This window comes from Callorhinchus milii, unplaced genomic scaffold (genome assembly GCF_018977255.1).
Source record: "Callorhinchus milii isolate IMCB2004 unplaced genomic scaffold, IMCB_Cmil_1.0 Scaffold2, whole genome shotgun sequence".
In the NCBI taxonomy this organism is placed as follows: domain Eukaryota; kingdom Metazoa; phylum Chordata; class Chondrichthyes; order Chimaeriformes; family Callorhinchidae; genus Callorhinchus; species Callorhinchus milii.
The window spans coordinates 28,454,660-28,476,472 of record NW_024704743.1 but is presented as its reverse complement, the minus strand read 5'-3'; the positions used below and the strand labels follow the sequence as shown (position 1 = coordinate 28,476,472).

Here is a 21,813-nt window from a genome sequence, read left to right as displayed (position 1 = left end):
GACTGCCTGTCAGACATCAAGTCCTGGATGCGGGCAACTTTCCTACAGTTGAATATGAACAAGACTGAGGCCCTCCTGATTGACTCGCGCCAGTGCCTCTGCACCTCAGGCTTCAGCAGCATCAACCTCCATGGTTGCACACTTCAACTCACCGCCAGTCAGGAACCTGGGTGTCTTGATTGACCCTCAACTGTCTTTTCTTCCCCACATCCAGCCATGACCCGCTCTGCCTTCCTTCACCTCCATAACATCGCCCGACTCCACCACTACCTCACCCCTCAGACCGCTGAAACTCTTGTTCATGCCTTCATCACCTCCAGACTCGACTATGCAAATGCCCTGCTTGTCGGCCTTCCCAACTCCTCCCTCCACAGGCTGCAGATAATCCAGAACTCTGCAGCCCGTGTCCTCTCCCGCACCAAACTCCACGACCCCATCTCCCGCATACTCACCCGACTCCATTGGTTCCCTATTCTTCAGAGAATCTAGTTCAAGATCCTGGTCCTCACCTACAAAGCCCTCCATGGCCTCACCCCACCCTATCTCTGCAACCTCCTAACTCCCTACCAAACCGCCTACTCCCTCTGCTCAGCCGGCTCCGGACTGCTCCACATTCCCCGACCCACTCGCCCCACCACTGGCGGGAGAGCCATCAGCCACTCTGCCCCCAACCTCTGGAATTCCATCCCCCAGTCACTCTGCCTCACCCCCTCCTTCAAGTCCCGCCTCAAGATCCTCCTCTTCGACCATGCCATCGGTCATCCCCCTAACCCCCCTTCTCCCCCCTGACCCCAGCTCGGGTCTGAGATGCTGTACACTGTCCAGCTCCATGGGACATCCTCCCGACGTGTAAGGCGCTATACAAATGTAATCTTGTTGCTGTTGTTGTTTACCTGTGCTAGGACTGATCACTCATGTGTTGACTAATCTTCGTTGACAAAAACAAGTATGTTGCAGTTGTTTGGTGAGTCCTTTACTTACAAAGAATAATTTAAATATCAGCCTGACTGCATTTGGCAATGTAACAAGATACACTGTGTAACAAAGGGCAAAAATGTTTCATTTGTATCAGACAGGTTCATCAAAAGCTAATGCTGATACAAAGCTGGGAACATTGCAGGTGATGGCTGTTTCCAGTTCATGGTAGGAACAGCATTGCAGATCTCAAAGACATTGAAGTTCTCTTGAAGCACAATACAGTTGATGTTGGTTGATAAGGTAATCAAAGGAATATGCACCAAAAATAACCATCAGAGAGGGTGATGCAGTCTTTGGACTTCTTCCCACCTGTGCTGCCATCACCGCAAACTGAAAGACTTCTATCAGGGAAGGCCCTGAAAACAATCAGATTCATTCATGTTAAAGATGTCCTTGTGTGCATAGCCAGATGTAATCTCAGGGAGTTTCTCCTTTCAGTTGTCAACAATAGCAGACTCAACATCACCTGTTTCACCCAATGTTGTGCTGGACTTGAAACGGCCAAGCCAGTCATTTGATGCCATGAAGCCAGTCTGGCCGAGAGAAGCTGCAAAGCTCTGTGCTTTCTCCTGTATCTTATGGCCAGATACAGGCATATTGAGACCATGGGCATGTTGGAACCACTCCTATGTCAGTTTATCAATGTCTTTATACTGACAGTACAAACACACACGTTTTCTCTTAGGCTGTTAATTTTCTTCAAATGCTGTCATGTATTCAGCCTTCCTTTTGAGAATGCACCAACTTGTGTTCTGCCAATGTCATAGATCACAACTAACTGTCTATGACTTTTGTCCTCACTATTTTTGATCAAGTCCACTCTCTCATGTAAGGACATGTTTACAGCACTTACCAAGGATTGGCCGCAGGAGCTCAGGTTAGGCCGGGGGCGCTGGGCCAAGTCCATATCTCGCTTGCATGACTTCCACGATCCCAACAGTCCCCGTGTTGAGCATGAGAAACCAGAGCCCACTCCACCCACAGGAGCAGCGACGAGCAAACAGCACGAGACTCCTGCACTGTGTACAAGTTAGTAGTGAAGGGGAGTGTTTGTTCTGTGTCTGTAGTGGAGGAGGGCACTTGTAGCTGCCGCGCTTTTCTATTGCCGCAGACTGCAATCGATGACCGTTGTCCTGTACAGTGAGGTGCCCGGTTCATTGAAGCAGACGGCCAATCTTTTAATATAGACCATGACAGAGACTGTGAAAATGTGCCCATAATTGTGAGGTGGCTGGATTACCGAGGTGATTGCAAACCGGGTTTCTACTGTATTCTAAATTGTACAAAGTTAAAATACAAGCCAGAACTGTGAAATATAAATCTATAGAAGTTAGGCTTTAGCTTTACTATGGACAGGTAACCACCACGTCACAAGCCCTAACTTCAATAATAAAAAGAACAACACTGATCCCAATTACTAGTCGGCTGGGGAAGGGAAGCAAAGAAAATTGAGCTTGCCTAAATTCATACATATGAGCAGTTTGTATTGTGTCTTCAATGTAGGCCAGTGCGCTATAGAAGGCTTCAAAAAGCATACAACTAGATTATTCATACATCTCCAAGCATTACATCTTACAATTTATCTTGCTGATTTTGAAAGGTCGCTCATGGGTGCTTTCAGCTTCAAACTTCCTCTCCCAGTTGCCTTTAAAATAAATGGCATTGACGAGGACAAGCTTTGTGAGACTGCCAATAGCATTTGGGGCCAACAAGTCCTTGATCTTATCCGTGGGCATGTTTAAAAAAACACAAGAATCAGAATCCATGGAATACAGAACATAAAACGATGAAGTGGAATCAAGCACATTCAGTTACATCATTTATGATTGACAGCTTTAAATATCCTCTCCAGAAGGTGTGTAGTATATTAGCTCTTTTAGTAGTAACTTACAAGCATTCACCCACAAAGTACACAGTCACTACACTTTACATTAATGTGAAACGCTTTGAGATGTCTTAACGACATGACAAGGTGCTATATCAAATGCAAGGATTATTATTATTCACATTTTTGTCTGTGGGTTGAAGCAGTGATGTCAGGTGACATTCCCTCACAAGTTGCTCACAAGGCTGGGGTGATTTTCTTCTCTTCCCATTTTTAAAGACCTATGTACATTCCTTATTTGCATATTCATCATGTCTAGGCTGGAATATTCACGGATCTCCCCAGCTCCTTCTATGCATACAATATGGAATACTGCAGCTCATGTACTTCTCTACACCAGGCTGTGGAAGTCTATCCCATCCATCCTATCTCGGCTCACTCGCTTCCTATTCCCCAGCTGACCAAAATCAAGATCCCTGTCCTTGCTCTTAAATCCCTCCAAAGTTTCCCTCCAACTACCATTCCTCTGCGACCTCCATCAACTCTACCTACCAACCCAACAGCTCCCTTCGCTTAGTTAAGGCTGACTTGCTTTAATGTCCCCCGCTCTATCCATCCCTATCTACTCCACCATTGGTGGTGGAAATTTTACCCATTCTGCCCAGCTCTCTATAAATCTGTGAAGCACTTTGGGACATCCTCCAGACGTCAAAGGCTCTATACTAATGCAATTTTGTTGTTGTCCTCCTGACATGAGCGGTGCTATATCAATGTAAATTTGTTGTTGTTGCTACTGTAAGGAGAAGGGTGTTTTCTCTCTTCCATTTTGAATTCCTATCATAAAAGTTTTCTTAAAAGAAAACGTAATGAAATGTGCCTGACTCTATTTTATCTGGGCTTGATTGTCTGGTGCCAATGCCTAGGAATATTGGCACAATAGCTTGATACATTTGGCCAGTGAATGACTGATTGTGTGACACAAATGCATTAGATTGCTCGCTGATGGGAAAGTGAGCCATTCATATATTGTTTGTATTACCTAAATATTTCAGAGTTGCTTACCCTCAGTCTGTGCCTCTGCCCAAGCGTTGATCTGCTGTCTGATTTCATCTGACTCATTGCAAAAATCAACTGCTGCGAGTTCAGCTTGATAGAATTTCAGAGTGGATTCAAGGAAATCCTAAGGTATTGGAAGTAGAAGGTGAAGAATTAAAGCTTTTTCCCCTCCTGGAATTGTGGTGCAGATATAGCATATACTCTACCTAAGAAAATTGCATTATAGATATTAATTACACAAATAGAACAGAGATAATATTTCTACCCTTCACAAGAGGAGAAAATGGACAATTGCATTCCACCCACTCAGATTATAATCGCTGGTTCAAGGAAGCCCCAAACTATTATATTGTACTCAGGGCTGGTGTGGGTCTACATGCCAGTCACAACTTGATATAACAGCAAAATTACATTTGCATAGCGGCTTTCACGTCAAGAGCATGTCCCAAGGCACTGGACAGACAGAGTTTTGGACCAGAGCTGGAGTTCGGGATTGGGGAGGGTGGAAGGCAGGTGGGCGAAGCAGGGAGATCAAAATTGAAGAGGAGGGTATTGAGATGGCCTTTGAAGGAGGCAAGGGAAGGGTCGAGGTGGAGGGACTGCAGGATGCAGTTCCAGAGGATAGGGGCAGAAGGCCCACATGACAATAGTGGGGAGATCGAGATGGGTGACGTGAAGCAGGCCGGAGCCCGTTGAGCGGAGGGAATGAGCAAGTTGGTTGGAGGTGGCAGAGGTAGGGGGGGAGCAAGACCATAGAGGGCTTTGAAGCTGAGGACCAGAATCTTGAACTATATCCTCTGTGTGATGGGAAGACATTGGAGTTGGCCGAGGATGTGGGCTGATAGGGTCTAGCAGCATGGTGTGGGAGAGAATGTGGGCTGCAGAATTCTGACCTGAAGCCTGTGCAGGGAGGAGTTGGGGAGGCCGATGAGCAATGGGTTAGTATAGTGAAGCCTCGACGCAATGAAGGCATGTATGAGGGTTTTGGCGGACTGCAGTGTGAAAGAGTGGCGGGGGCCGGTCAATGTTGCAGAGGTGGGGGAAGACAGAGCAGATCATGGCACAGATGGGAATAGAAAGGATAGTTGAGGGTGAAAGAAGATGCCAAGGTTCCAGACTGCCTTAGTAAGGTGGAGTGTGCAAGCATGGATGGTGATGCTGTCAGCATCTGAGGTGAGGAGGTGCTGATGGGAGCCTATCAGGAAAGCCTTCTTCAACTGAAGAAAATTAACTCTCACCAGGACTTGATGTTCGACAGACATTCTGTCAGGACAGCAGTGGTCCTGGAGTCAAGGGTGGAGGCAGAGGGGTAGAGTGTCATCCACATACATGTGGAAGTTGACTCCATGTCTATGGTTGATGTGACCAAGTTGGAGCATACAGATATTGAAGAGGAGGGGACCAAGGACAGAGCCCTAAGGAATGCTACACGAGATGGTGCAGGGGCCTAGAGGAGAAACCGTTTGTGGAGATGAAGTTGAGGTGGTGTGAAAGGTACGATCTGAACCAGTCAAGGACAGAGCCATGAAGTTTGAGGGGAAAGGCGGTGGATGAGGATAGACTGGTTGAAGGTTTCGAAGGCAGCAGAGAAGTCAAGAAGGACGAGGAAGCAAGGGATCCCTGGTCGCAGATGGACAGAATGTCATTTGTCACTTTGACCAGGGTAGTTTCTGAGCGATGAGCGGCAGGGAAACCTGATTAGGTTTCGTGAAAAATGTGATGCGAGAGGAAGCAGCAAAGCTGGGAAGCAACAACTTGTTCCAGGAGCTCGGAGAGGAAAGAGAAGTTGGAGATGAGGCGATCGTTTGAGAGCAGATATGGGTCCAGGGAGGGTGCTTAAAGGATAGGAGTGATGACGGCGTTTTTTAATGGGGTGGCAACAGTACTAGTGGACAGGGAGAGGTTAATGATTTCTGTGAGTAGAGAGGCAAGAAGGTTGAGCTGGGAAGTAAGGAGAGGAGTAGGGATGGGGTCGAAGGAACAGGTGGTCGGTTTCATCCGGTTTATAGTGGTGATGAGAGAGGAATGGGAAACAGGTTCGAAGGTGTGGAGGGAGGGAGGTGTGTAGGGGCTGGGGTAAGAGGTGGAGATGGTGAGGGTGCAGCAGCTGGAAGGGTAGAGACATCTGAGCGGATCCTCTCAACTTTGGATTCGAGGAAGTCCAGCATCGCCTTACAGTTGGCATTTGAAGTCAGGATAGGCGAGACGTGAGATGATGGGTGCAGGAGCTGGTTGGTGATGGAGAAGAGGAGCCTGGATTGTCCTTGGCCTCCAAAATTGTCTTGGGAGTAGAAAGGGTTAAGATTTGATAAGATCCAGCCAGGTCTGCCAATGGACCGTTAAGTTTGATTTAAGCCAGGTGCATTCAGTGGCACACACCTGTGCTTTAAGGGCGATGGCTGGTGCCTTATGGTGACTTACATGAATAGGAGATGGTGTGAGAAGAGAAGGGAGCAAGGGAATCAAGAGTGGAGAAGAGGGAGCTGTGGAGCAGAGTGACTGAGGAGGATAGGTCATTGCGGGAGGAAGCCCAGAGGGGAAGGAGTTCAGATAATTCCAGGGCAGCCGAGAGGGAGGGGACGGAGATTTTTCCTGGGGTGGAAGGAGATGGAGGTGGGTTAGATGGTGGTGGGAGGTGGAATTGACTAGCGCCTTTCATGTCAGATGGACGTTGGCAGTAATAAGAAGGTGAAAGGTGAGAAAGTGATGGCCAAAGGAGAGAAAGTGGCGGAGAATGGGGAGAAAGCTGCTGTGAAGGAAAGTGAGAAAGCAGCAGAGAAAAGAGAAAGCTGATGTGAAGAATGGGAAAGCGGTCGCGGGGAGCAGAGCGGCTACAGAGGATGGAGCGATGGTGAGCGGAGCGGGAAACCAACCCTTGCGACTGAGGAGGGCAGAGGAATTAGGAGAGAGTGGGTTGGAGCCACAGGACAGGGTAAGCCTAAGAGCCTGGAAGTGAGGGATGATGGACGTGGGGTGGGACAGGAGCAGCAACTGCACTGGAAGCAGCAGCTCCCTCTACGAGTGCTTCTGTACTCGATCCTCTTCAAGGTCCTGGACAGGGTAGAGTATAATATGGACAGGACGGCCTTCATCAAGAGGGTTTGATGGAGGCTGTGGCAAACTGAAAGAAAGCAGTGGAGTGAGGCATAATGACGAGCCATTCGGTAAGTGAGGGATGGCAGAGCTGGGACTAGCCTAAAAGTGTAAGATCTCCCTGCAAATAAAGGCAGCAGATCCTAGAAAGAGGAAGCCCTGGTCCCTCCAGTTAAGGAAAGTGTGAAGAAATAGGGGCTGCCATAAGGAGACGGAGTTGTTGCACATTGTAATGGGATCGAAGCAGTTGCGGTTTCTCTAGTATATTTGTTGTTAGATATGTTCTTCATGAGGCAAATGGGATATATTTTTTATATGATCATAAATATATTTGTTTAAAAATAAACAAGAGGACAGGGTTTTTGCAGATTGGAATGGGGTTGAAGCAGTTTTGCATCTTTTCTTTTTTAAGTCACGGATGTGTTTTTTCATGAGGAAAGTGGAATATACATGAAGTCCTGTAGCTGAGTGGTTAGAGCACTTGACTCGTGGACCTGGGTTTGATTCCTAGCAGGGAGAAACGTTGGGCAAGTTTGCTTACTCCAAGTGCCTCGATTTACCTAGCAGTAAGTAGGAACCCAGTTGTTAGTCGATGGGCAGATCGCTTTTCCAGGATAATAATTCCTTCAAAAAAATAATAATAATTTGGTCACTCAATCCACAACTGTTTGTGCTACACTGCCATGTGCAATTGGCTGCCTCATTTTTCCCACAAAATACAGTCAATTCACTTCATAGCATATTTTGTGAGGCACTTTGAGACGTCTCGAAGACGTGATTAAGCGCTATATCAAATTCACGAATTATACCATATATATTTTTATACTAATAATTATTTTTATTTATTTTTAATTGAAATAACTACTTAATACAACAGTATTGTGGATTGAGAATCGTTATAAGGGACATAAGAGATGAAAAATAAATGTTAGGCTTGACCACTCATGAAATATCACTTCAGTTCTTTTAGTTTTTACTAAACTGGTAATCGCCACGAAAGGAACTCCAGGGGGTTTATAACCTGAATACAAATAGCAGTTCATAATTTTCTCCAAGAACCAGAGCTGGGAGTGAAGGTTCAATGAATCCATACATCTGCCATCCTTTTGTTATTTGCAGAACATCTGATCTGGCCCCAGTTTTGTATATTATTATGATTTAAAGATCAGATCAGTAAATCTATTAGTTAAAGTATTCCTACTCTCACTTATGGAAAATCCTTTAAGCACCCAGATACCGCTTAACCTGTGTGAAGGGCACTATATAAATGCAATGTGTTGTTCAAGTTTTGTTAAATTACTGAGATTAATGCAGCAATTATTTACTCCTTGGAGAAATCTAGTTAATAGAATCAGTTAATAGAAATAAAGAACTTTCATTTAATAATTGTATTGCATTGAAATATTTCAGCTAATATCTTTCAATTGTAGAAAGCTACAGTATTGAGGTAGGCAGATACTTGTATGGTGTTAAATTGATTAAGAGATACACATTACAATGGTAAGGAAATTTAATAAGAGTACAGCTGCAAAGATATTACGGATGCAACGTTCAATTGTACAAGTTTGAAAATGTGGAGTGAAACAGTGCTCTCTGATGACAATCAAGTGGACATTGGGTTGAATTGGTAAAGTTTCATGATATAGCTTTCATGCACAAGAGGAATAAGAAACTTCAATAACGCCTCCAGGTTTGTAAAGCCCAGACCAGTATCCAAAGATTTTGAAACTATTATTGGGGTGTGAATGTTTTCCAGATTTGCTTGAATTTGTTGGTCAGGTCCCTTGCTCCTTCAACAACAACTCACATTTATACAGTGCCCTCCACGCAAGCTGACGTTTCAGAGGGCTTAACAGCGGCAGAGCCTGACTCCGAGCCGGGTGGGGGGGGTGGGGATGGGACTTGAAAAGGGAGAGAGAGTGGGCAAGGTGTAGGGATTGAGGGAGAGTGTTCCAGAGTTTCGGGGTGTAGTAGCTGAATACGTGTCCGCCAATGGTGGAGCTGAGGGTCAACAGACTGGAATATTGGGACAAGCAGGAGGCCGGTGCCAGTCAACAATTTAAACAATTTTGTAGGTGAAATATAGCTTTGAGACCAATTTTATTAAGTTCCAAACAACTGGAAAACCAAATTGACCTGATAACCCAACTTACAATGTTGGTAACAACTGCAAGATTGAAGTTGTGCCAAGTTACTGACAACAGGCACAACTGTCATTACCTTTTGTATAATCAGTTCAATTTTATATATAAAAAAAACACAACGACTCCCAGCCCTGGTCTCTACCCATGAATCCATGAGACATGAAGGAGACAAGACTTGAGCTCAGCTTGGGAGGAATTGCACACCAACACACATTAGCAAATGAATTACTTAAGGCAAGGATGACGGAACCAAACCCCAGCAGCGATCACGGACTTATACCGTGTTGTAAATAAAGAACAGCAGCCGTGCGGGGAGGGCAGTGCAGGAGCTCAGCTCAGCGCCAGTGTGTGGAGTGGAAAGGAAAAGTTGAGAGGTCAAGTGGTAAGAAAGGCAGTCCCTGCAGCCCCACCTGTGCACACACTGACTGCAGCCGCTGTGCACACACTCCTCGCGCTGCGCTCAACTGTCTGTCACTCCGCCCCGGGATCCAGGGCTCCTTATACCGCCGGCCTGACGTCACCCGGGACCCCACGTGACACGGCCCTGCCCTACTTTGGACGGGTGCCTAATATTTATTGTTTTTTAATATGTTTCTTATGAAACCAAATTTATTACCTTTTTTAAATGAGTCTTTTCATGCCGTAAAATGTAATAATATTTCAAATAATAATAAATCATTGCATTAGATACAGTGTCTGCAATGGTGAAACATCTCAGCATTTCAAAAGCAATTGTGTCAAATGCTCTGAATCAATACAGTAACTGTGTAGATGATGGTCTGTAAAATACAGCAAAGAACCTTTGGCAGATACTTTTATTGTTCTGCATGTTTGTTGCAATTGTTAAGCAGAACTCTTCCACGCTGGGATTCATTTAATACCTATTTCACACGCTCACGGCCCAAAGAGGAAACTCTGAAGCTTGGGGCGACAGCTACTGGAAGACATTACCTGGAGTCTGAGTTTGTGAACTCACGTTCGTACGTCCAGCGCCTGGAATCCACCTTGATTTGCCTGCAGAGAGACAAGCAGCTTGTGCTTAAACTCTGTACCTCCAACTGGTGGAACCATCGCTCAATGCGAAGGGATGAGAGCTGTGGTACAGGAGGATGGTGGCAATGCTCTCGCACATTCATACTGAGATACATTGCCAACCGGGAAGCTCGCAGGGAGTTCCTTGTACCTACCATCCACCCAGTGAGGTCTCGATCCCGCACTTGTCACATGTCGAATGGCCAACTAGTGACTATCCTCCTTGGAGGGAAGTAAGTGGGATCTTCTTGGAGCTGAACTGCAATGGAATGTCAGAATTGAGCCAACCCTCTGGCGGTCTCTATTCCGGTTCCTGATCCAGATCAGTTTACGGTATTCCAGGGCGCTGCTGATTATAGCCCAGCCAGGAAGGCTCATCATCAGGATTTGGAAGAGCCGACCAGTCGCTGGGGCAGGTCTTAGGTTGATTTTGAAATCGTATTATAGAAGGTTGTAGTCAAGGAAACTATATATATATATCTATCAATATTCGCCATGTATGTAACAATAAGACTGTAGCACCAAGGTAAGATAGAAACTGTGAGAAGCTGCTACAAATGTTCATTTTGACAAGGAATAAAATGTCAGGAATCTGCTCGATAAGCTGTTTTAGCTCTAAAGGTTAACTGTCATTTAGTTGCAATGGAAGGAGCAAGATAAGACATGGGTTTCGAGAGAGGAATGGGCTGTCATGAGTAGCACCTGTTATACTCTAGATTTCTCAATACAAGAAGAGATTGCCTCGCCCTGATAAGATGGAAAATGGGTATACCTTTCCACATACCTAAGCAAAGCAACCCAGTCCTGTTTAAACACATGTCAGTCCACCTAATTGTTTCTACCATTCAGGGCTTAGACACCGATTTTTGAAGGAGAAAAACAAGCTGTCACACGCTGATAAATAATGAGCAGGCTGCTTTTACTCAGGGACCCCAGTTGTCTGCAAAGAACAGATAAGATACTAACACATGTAAGGCATACGTGGCAGACCCCTGATTGGGGGATCTAAGGGGAAGACAGTGGGGCAAATAGTCTAACTATCCTAACTTTAGGCAAGTAAATTAGCAGTTCCAGCGGAGAGAAGAAGTGTTGAAATCCATGCAACTTACTGGTCCGATCCAGTAGTATATGTTTTGTTACTTGTAGGGGCATTAGTATTTTACTTGTTTTGTATTGTTACTTTGGTTGATAAAACTTCTATTCCACCTTTATTGGATTGTCAGGTCATTATTCGAACCTGTGTGCAATTGGCTGCCGCGATGCCCCCACAAAATACACAATCAATTCACTTTACAGCGTATTTTGTCAAGCAATTTGAGACATCTTGAAGACATGATCAAGCGCTATATCAAACTCACAAATTATATTATACATATTTTTATACTAATAATTATTTTTATTTATTTTTAAATGAAAGAACTACATATTACAACAGTGTTGTGGATTGAGAAATGTTACAAGGGACATAAGAGTTGGAAAATAAATGTTAGGCTTGACCAATCATGAAACATCACTTCAGTTCTCTTAGTTTTCATTAAACTGGTATCGGCAGGGAAAGGAACTCCAAGGGGCTGTTGCTTATAACCTGAATACAAATAGCAGTTCACAATTTACCGCAAGAACCAGAGCTGGGAGTGGTGTTTCACTGAATCCATACATCTGCCATCCTACTGTGGACCATCTGATCTGGTTCCAGTTTTGTACATTCTTATGATTCAAAGACCAGATCAGTAAATCTATTAGATAAAGTATTCTTTATCGAGTCCTGTAGCTCAGTGGTTAGAGCACTCACTTTGCAAGCGAGAGACTTGAGTTCAATTCCAGGCAGGGCGAAACCTTGGGCAAGTTTCCTTACTCCACACGCCTAATAATAATCCCTCCAAAACCAAAACAATAATAAATTGGTCATTTTCAATCTACGACTGTTTGTGGGACATTGCTGTGCGCAATTGGCTGCCGCGTTTGCCCACAAATATACAGTCAATTCACTTTACAGTGTGTTCTGTGAAACGCTTTGGGACGTCCTCCCGACGTGAAAAGCGCTATATCAAATGCAAGGATTATTATTATTCCTACTATCAGTTATGGGAGATCCCTTAAGCACTCAGACACCGCTTATCCTTTGTGAAGTGTCCTATATAAATGCACGATGTTGTTCAAGTTTTCATAAATTACTGAGATTAATGCAGCAATTATTTACTCCTTGGAGAAATCTAGTTAATAGAATCAGTTAATAGAAATAAAGAACTTTCATTTAGTAATTGTATCGGATTGAAACAGCTAATATCTTTCAAGTGCAGAAAGCTAAATTATTGAGGTAGGCAGATACTTGTATGGTGTTGAATTGATTGAGAGATATATATTACAATGGTAAGGAAATTTAATAAGAGTACAGCTGCAAAGATATTGTGAATGCAAGGTTCAATTGTACAAGTTTGAAAATATGGAGTAAAACTGTGCTCTCCGGTGCAATCAAGTGGACATTGGGTTCAACTGGTAAAGTTTTGTGATATAGCTTTCATGCACAAGAGGAATAAGAAACCTCTATAACATCTCCAGGTTTGTAAAGCCCAGGCCAGTATCCAAATACTTTGAAACTATTATTGGGATGTGAATTTTTTCCAGATTTGCTTGAATTTGTTGGTCAGGTCCCTTGCTCCGTTAACTCACATTTATAGCTAGCGTTCCAGAAGGCTTAACAGTTGCAGAGCCTGACTTGGAGCCCGGTGGGGGTGGGTGAGAGGTGGGACTTGAAAAGGGGGAGAGAGGGGGCAAGGCGGAGGGATTGAGGGAGAGGGTTCCAGAGTTTCGGGGTGTAGTAGATGAATGATAACATCGGTTGGGTTCTTCCTCCTCCCCACACCCATGTTTCCTAGCACCCTTCCCTTGCTTTCCACACCATCTAATCCTTCTGCCACAACTCCTATCACTGCCCCCACCCTACTCTCCTTTGTCCCTGTCTCCTTTTCCTCTGTCTCAACCATCAACACCAGCACCTGCTGTCTCAACACCCCCCACTCTGCTCCCTGCCGGCTGACACAGTCAACCAGTTCCACTCCTCAGCAAAACTGCTGTCATCATTCCTCCTCAAAAAAAACACTCTCTATCCCTTGAACCTTGTTAACTTCCGGATGATTTCCAACTTGCCTTTCATTGCTAAAGTTTTGGGACGCAAGTCCTGGATGAGAGTCAACTTTCTTCAGTTGAAATTCAACAAGACCGAGGCCTTCCTGATTTTCTATCATCAGAGCATCCACACCTCAGTCAACGACAGCATCACCATCCAAGGACGCAAACTCCATTGTAATCTTTTGATACATTAATCTCATATTGTAGTGAATTTCCCATCAATCCTTACATTGATCTTCAAACTGGAATTTACACCAAAGATATTAGCCACGTAGGCCCATAGCTTACAACTTCTTCACGAGGCATTAAGTTTGAAAGCCTTATGGAAATTGACAAACACAATGTAAATGGGTTTTCTGAGATCCTTATAAGGTTCTGTGATCTTGCATAAGCTACAACCTGCCCCACACTGCTCACAATAAAGGAAACATTAAGGTGTATGGAGGGAGTTGAAAAGTGGGATTGCTTTTTTTAGAAAAAAGATAGTATTGGCACAGACACTATTGGCTAATGGCATCTTTCTGGCCAGAACACGAATATGTTTCTATGTAAGACTAGTCTTCCATAGAATCCTGAGAGCAGTTTGCCCATCTGTTTAGACAAGTGATCTGTGGTATGGATATTATCTAGGAGATTAAAAAAGATTGAAAGAGGCAAGATGGGATGCATTTATTTTGATTTCCTGATTTATAATTTTCAAAATATTTTGACATATTTGGTGCAACACAAGTTTTAAAATCTATTTACAATTAACAACAATTGCAAGTTTTATATACTGACTATAATTTCCTTAAAAAAATGATTATCATGTAATAAACTTGAATCTTTCTATATAAACACCGTCACATATCAACTACATGGAACACACTGGCCATTGTTGTTCCCAACGGGTTAAATAATACACAACTTTAAAAGTATAAATCTTTATTGGAATCACATCGTGGCTATCTGGAGGGTGATGTGAAGGCCTAAAATCATGTGATTGTTAAGGTAATGGTATAAACAGCTATAGTTTTGTTCTTATGATCAAAAAATGTCCACCTGGCCTTTACAATGATATTACTGTCTTGGCATTATTCCTGAGCATCCATTATTCTTCAGTCATATTTTAACAAATGTATTATCAAAATCACAAAAGTCCTTCCCACACTCTATAATTCTATTTCAATAGCATGTTCATTTGGTTCAGGTTTCACTGAAATTTGGATTGTTTTCTCAACAGGAATTTCATACTGTCAGTTTATGGATATGCTTTTTCCGGGCTGCATAGTTCTGAAGAAAGTCAAATTCCAAGCAAAGCTGGAGCATGAATATATCCATAATTTTAAAGTCCTACGGGCAGCCTTCAAGAAAATGAATGTTGATAAAGTATGTACTCTTCTTGAAAAAAAAACTGTTATGTTTTTATAAAAGAGAACATTTGGATTACTACTTGCTCTGTTTTGTTTTCCGATTTCATTTACTAAAAATAGGGAGAAAAATTCCAGATCCATAACGTTTCTTTTGGGGAACGATATTAGCCTTTGGACACACGGTATATGGAGAAGTAATTGTAGAACTGTATATTCTGAGCAATTCCAGTATCTTCATTTCCAATCTCAAGAGGAATAGATTGTCAATGAATTAGTGAAGGTGCACATCACATAAAACACATTTTTAAATTACTTTTGGATCTAAATAATTTAGTAAAATTGGATATCCTGAGATTCTACAGCATTTTGTTAATCAGTAACAAAGTTACTAAAAATACAGCAAACTTCCATTCCTGTAGCTCAGTGGTTAGAGCACTCGCCTCGCAAGCGAAAGACCTGGGTTCGATTCCTGGCAGGGCGAAACCTTGGGCAAGTTTCCTTACCCCACATGCCTGATAATAATCCCTCAAGAAAAAAAATAATAGTAATTTGGTCAATCCACGACTGTTTGTGGGACACTGCTGTCCACAATTGACTGCCGTGTTTCGCCCACAAGTATACAGTCAATTCACTTTACATTATATTCTGTAAAGCGCTTTGAGACATATAGAAGACATGAAAAGCGCTATATCAAATGCAAGGATTATTATTATTATTATTCATCTTTCATTCACCCTCCACATGGAGATCAATCAGATCTATCATCGAGCAGTATACCACCATCATTCCTTTAAACGTTTTCTTTGCAAGGGTTGTATGATCTCACTACAGTCATGTACGTCCAGACTCAACGTGCTTCAGAACATCAAAATTTTCAATTAGGACACTTTATAGGATGCTTTTTTCCAAATCCAATTTTCTTAATATTTGCTTGTAATTAAATTTGACATCTAAAACATCATAGTTGCTCACCTCTGTCCCATTTCAACGGCTTTTGCATGATTCTAAGGTTAAATGATTATAACTGCACATATTACTCTAGGTCTGTCTTACAGGTAATCTTGTTTCAATGTAGATCAAATAACCCTGAAATGCACCCCAGTACTTGATTAGTATATATTCACTGGGATTTAGATTCAGAGCAGTACTGTTATGCCTAATTTATTTCTGCAATTGTTGCATGTAAACCACCTGAGTTAAAAGGACATAGCCGCCAATTGGCAGGAGAACATAACTGTATGGATCAGATGCCATTCAATTGCTCACTCCGACTTAGAGAGCCCGTACTTTCAACTCTCCTTCAAACAGGGCACTGAACAAAGCCACTTTCCTCCATCTCTTACAACATTACTATCTCACCCTCAACATAGCTGAAACCCTCATGCAGCCTTTGTCCCAATCAGATTTGACTTTTCCAATGACCTGCCTCCCCAGTTCCACCCTACATAAGTTCCAAAACAACCATCAAATTGCATTTATATCGTGCCTTTCATGTCGTCAGCCATCCCAAGGTGCCCCCAAAATATCAAGAACTCTGCAGCCTACATCCTCACCCATATTAGACTCTGCAGACCCATTAGCCCCCTCATCGTCTGATCCACTGGCTTCCTATCCCCCAGTGGAATGACTTCTTGTCCTCATCCTCACCTTACAGTCTTACTCACCTACCTCTGAGATCTCCTGTGACCCTACTTCCACAGCCACTCCCTTAGTTTCATCAAGTTTGGCATGTTTGATGCCACCCCCCCCACTCCCACCCACCTCTTACCATCATCAGCTTTCAGTTACTTTCCTCTTTCCCTCTCCCCACCCCGGGTACCTGCCCCCTCTCTCTGCTTCAGAGCCCGTCTAAAAACTCATCCCTTTGACTGTGCTTTGGGCCACCTTCTCTTTCCCTCCCCCACCCATTTCCCTCCCAGCTCGGGCTTCCGTTCAGTCTTTGTAAAGCGATTTGAGACATTTTCCCAATGTAAATCCGCAATGCAAATTATTGTCGTTTTGACTCAACTTAGAAATACTGAGGAATGGCCACAATTTAAAATGAATTATTTGAACTATTTCTGGTGGATTTATATTTAGCACAGTTGTCAACAGAACCATCATAAATATAACTGTAAAATTACAATAATTTGGTGTTTACTTGAGTTCAACTTATTGAATACAGGATTAGTTGGGTTGAACTCATTATGTTAGTGTAATTAAATATCCCAAACAGTATCTCCTTTGGACGGATTCCCATTTAACAGTATAGTGGAGCCCCATTATAACACAGTTGTCCAGATCCATAAATACCAACTCACACTATAAAGAGGTGTGTTATCTGCTTGTTATTATAAGTGACTTCATGTTTATGAGCTGCTAGTGCCCTCAGAACCATGTTGTGAGACCATTCTATCCTCATCTACCGCCTCTCCTCTCATCTCAACCTTCATGGCTCTGTGCTTGACTGGTTCAGATCGTACCTCTCACACCGCCTCCACTTCATCGCCACAAATGGTTTCTCCTTCAGAACTTGCACCGTCTCGTGTGGCGTTTCTCAGGGCTCTGTCCATGAAGGCCTCCTCTTCAATATCTATATGCTCCCTCTTGGTGACAACATCCGCAGACATGGGGTCAACTTCCACATGTGGATGACACCCAACTCTACCTCTATGCCTCCACCCTTGACTCCAGGACTAATGCTGTCCTGACAGAATGTCTGTCAGACATCAAGTCCGAGATGAGAGCTAACTTTCTTCAGTTGAATGTCAACAAGACTGAGGCTCTCCTGATTGGCACCTCAGGCGCTGACAGCATCACCATCCATATTTACACACTCCACGTTTCTAAGCCAGTCCAGAACCTTGGGGTCTAGTTTGAATCTCAACGATCCTTTCTACCCTACATCTATGCCATAACTGATTCTACCTTCCCTCACCTCTGAAACATCTCCTGGCTCTGCCACTGTCTCACTCCGCAGGCCGCCGAAAACCTCATACATGCTTTCATTACATCGAGGTTTGACTATGCAAACTTCTTGCTTGTCAGCCTCTCCAATTCCTTCTTCAATAGACTATAGATCATCCAGAACTTTGCAGTACGTGTCCTCTCCTACAGCAGGCTCTGCCCGACTCCACTGACTTCCCATCACACAGAGGATACAGTTTAAGATCCTGGTCCTCACCTTCAAAGCCTTCCATAGTCTTGCTTCACCCTACCTCTGCTATCTCCTAACTGCCTAACATCCTGCTCGCTCCCTTCGCTCAGTGGGCTCCGGCTTGCTTCATACCCCCTGCCTCCTTCACCCCACTATTGGAGGACGGGCCTTCTGCTACTCTGCTCCCACCCTGTAGAATTACATCCAGCAGTCCCTCCGCATCACTCCCTCCATTGCCTCCTTCAAAACCCATCTCAAGACCCTCCTCTTCGACCATAATTTCATTCAATCCACTTACCCTTGCCCTCCACACTCCTCGATCCTGTCTTTGAGCTTGGGTCCAAAACTCTGTCTGTCCAGCACCTTAGGCTGTCCTCCTGAAGTAAAATGGCGCTATACAAATGTTCTTTTGCTGTTGTTGTTTTTGTGTAACTATTATTTAGTGTTATAAGGGATTTAGATAAGGCACACACCTCTCAAGCGAGAGATCTGGGTTCGATTTCCAGAACAGCGAAACCTTGGACAAGTTACCTTGCTCCACATGACTGATAATAATCCCTCAAGAAAAAAGAAGAAAAGAAATTAGTCACTTCAATCCACGACTGTTTGTGGGGAGACTGCTGTGCACCATTGGCTGCTGCGTTTTGACCATAAATATACAGTCAATTCACTTTATAGCATATTCTGTGAAGCGCTTTGAGACGACTAGATGATGTGAAAAGCGCTATATCAAATGTGAGGATTATTATTATTATTATTACTATTAAATTGGTTAAGAAATAAGAAATGTGTTTATTACAGCTGTAGTTTTCTCGTTAATTGTTGATGTAACGGCAATTTTTAAACAAAGTCAGCTCATGGGTAATGTACCTGACTTTGTTCAAACCTGCCTGTAAACAACCGTCAAACATTGCACAATAACTTGGATAATAAGAAGTGCATTGTATATGCTAAATAAACCTTCAAGATTTTGCATTAATTTATTCATTTGTGACTCAGTTGTCCACTTGGTTTTGGGTTTTTGACAGTTCTTGAAAGAATAATTATCGGTGTATTGGCAAAACCCATTGAATTACTGCCAACCCTTCTATTGTTATTGATTGCTTGTGAAAACAAATGTTACAGAAGAGACAATTTGCATGTGGAAGATGTGCCCACATGATTCAACATGAATGTTGCCTCATCACTGTGTGTGGAAACCCAACTCTAGTACCAAACTTCAAGATACACAACTTAAAAGAAGTGAGATGGGTTTCTCCCCAGTAATGCTCATCTCTACCAAATATGACAGAAAATAATAAACCACATACACTCAAAGGTTCTTCACACACTACAAATAATAAATAATATCCTGAACTTGTAGCCTGATTCATAAAACACAATGCTCATAAATACTCTTATGTATTTGCATAAAGATTCTTAAACCTAATGTCTCAATAGGAGGCACTGATCTCCAATGTTATTTTATATGTACTGATGCCAATCTCAATGATAATGATTTTGTCCAGCATGCAAAACTCTAAGGGCCAGAGCCAGAATGAGTACGTACGTGGTATAGGGGTGATCTGAGCTACACAGACAAAGACACAGTCATTGTATTGCACTGAAGTATATGATCTTATCAAGGGTTCAGTGGTAACCCTCCAATTGACCTCTGGGTTGTGTTCTTCGCTGGGAATCACAAGAAAAAGAAATATGAAGCAGTCAGCTTGACCCAAGTTCCAATCCAGCTCAATTCACAGCATTAGAGTCTTCTCCATTGGCTGTAAGGGTCATATAGAATTTGAACAGTTTCAATGTAATTCCTAGTGGGCACATGCTCCATAGCACAAAATTGCCACGAGATGACAAGCTGAATGGTGTGGAATGTAAAATGTCATCCACTCCTTCAGCAATGTTCCCTTCTGGGTTAGGTTTTGGCTCAAGGCACATACAGTGACATCCACTTTAGCTGGACACATAGGGGAAGGGAACTTTATCCGATTTACCTGGCGTCCAGGGTTAACCGAGTCTGGCTAAAGTGGATTCCATTGTAGTTTAAAAAAAGAGGGATTGCACTCCACAGACAGAAAAATTTGTTTGCTGCTTTATCCAAGTATTGTTAGAATTCCCACTAGGAAAACAAGTGCAACTTAACCGTATGTTTATTGTAGGCAGTGTTTCAAATTCACAAATATCAAGATGTCTTAAATAATCCCTTCTTGCTGTTGACCTAAAAAATCATTTGCGAAAGAAAACAAACGGAGCCAAAATTGGAGTCGAAAGCAAATCATTTTATTTCAACTTCAATGTACTGTTATACAGTATGTAAGATAACAAGTTAAATTACTGATAGGACTTACAAGGTTCTTATAAAAATGCAGGTTAGTATTATTTTGACAATGGTTAAAATTGTACAAAGACACGTAAAAAATGAATGCATAGCAGAACATTTAAATCTTTGGTTTACACAATCCTGACCAAGGTTTAGCATCCTTCAGTGAAACCTGATGACATAGCCACAGTCTGATATTAATGATCAGATTACTTTCCCCCAAGAAGTGAGTGAGTGAAGCTATTAACTAATGCTTGTGTTAGTGGCTTTTTGCATTGTTTTACGGAGAGGAAGAATCTTCCCAAAGAACAGGATGTTGCGAGTTTTGTTGTGCCTGATGAAAAACAGGAATGGATGGTCAGCCACAAATTCTCTTTGTAATATTGCACATCGTGGATAATAACTGCAGTGGTAGCTGCTGTTTCTGTACCATCTTCATTAACTTCAACAAAGGTTTTGTGAACAACTTTTGACAAAACCAGTTCATTTTTCTCAGTCATTCCCGAGAAATTTGCCTTCAAAGCATCAAAAGCATCAACCATTCCCATACCACCAAGTGTTGAGGTGAACTTGTAGGTGTTCTCCATCTTAAATTTAGGGAGCATTACAACAATCTCATCATTATCCATCTTGTCATGATCGGTCCAGTCTAACAGCATATCAAAACTCAGGCCATTTTGAAGCTGAAAAAAAAGGGAGGGAAGAGGTTGAAACAGCTTATTATTGTCTGAATCATCAGATGAAAGTTAGTTCATAGTTGCGAGCATTCTATGTAGTTTTTGGCTCGCCATTTTAAAGAAGCAATAGGAGATTCACAAGATTGAAAGGATATAGTTTGTAGTTTTGTGGAGAGACTTAAAAAGATGGCACTGTTTCCCCTGAAGCTACTTTTTTTTGATTTCAAGATCCTCATCCTCACCTACAAGGCCATTCACGGCTTTGCTCCCTCCTACCGCTCCGACCTACTATCCCCGTACCTACCTGCCCGTACCCTCCGTTCCTCCGGCTCCGGTCTGCTCCACGTCCCCCGACCCAATCGCCCTACCGTCGGTGGTCGGGCCTTCAGCCTCTCAGCCCCTAGGCTCTGGAACTCTATCCCCCAGTGCCTTCGCCGCCTCCTCCCTCTCCTCCTTCAAGGCCGGTCTCAAAACCTTTCTCTTTGACCGAGCCTTCAGCTCCCCTCTCGACTCTCTTTCCCCTCCTCGCTCCCTCCCTTCCCTCCCCTCACCCTGACCATTTCCCCCCTGCTCGGGTCATGACCCAACTGTGCAGCGCCTTGGGATGTCCTCCTGACGTGAAACGCGCTTTATAAATGGAATCTTGTTGTTGTTGTTGTTGTTGTTGAAGCTGAGAAAGGAAGCTAATGGTCTCTCATCATTAGATGTTGAAGCAAAGAACACACACACATGATGTGGATCTCTCCCACTCACTGCAATCACCTCAACAATAAACTATGTATAGAACAGCCTTAGATGCTGGTGAAAATGTTAGACAGCAGACCAGAGAGCAAAATAAGAGAAACATCATCTGGTTTATATTGGATTCCCAGGTTCATATTCTAAAAATAACATGCGTTTTTAAAACTAAAATAATAAATAATTCATGGTTCACATTTGATTGTCATTAAATAACGGGGGGAATGTTAAAGGGTGCATTTTACTTTCAGTTATCAAAAATATTGACTTCACCGTGCAGACGGTACACCTGACCGGTCTATTGTTATTAAATAGAGCCCCACCTTTCATTACCCGGAT

At 43.1% G+C, this 21,813-nt stretch overlaps 2 protein-coding genes across 2 annotated transcripts in view; both read right to left on the bottom strand.

Moving 5' to 3' along the window:
- LOC103176212 (leukocyte elastase inhibitor-like) overlaps positions 1–9,534 on the bottom strand; it is a 35,266-nt gene extending 25,732 nt beyond the window's left edge. Inside the window, exon 1 of the mRNA XM_042345272.1 lies at positions 9,523–9,534. The gene's annotated coding sequence lies outside the window, so the exon portion shown is untranslated. The remainder of the gene's footprint in view (positions 1–9,522) is intronic.
- Positions 1–21,813, bottom strand: part of LOC103176307 (serpin B6-like) — a 38,896-nt gene that overhangs the window by 3,577 nt on the left and 13,506 nt on the right. Inside the window, 1 exon segment of the mRNA XM_042346264.1 lies at positions 20,490–20,742. Within this exon segment, the coding sequence (XP_042202198.1) occupies positions 20,490–20,742 (253 nt within the window).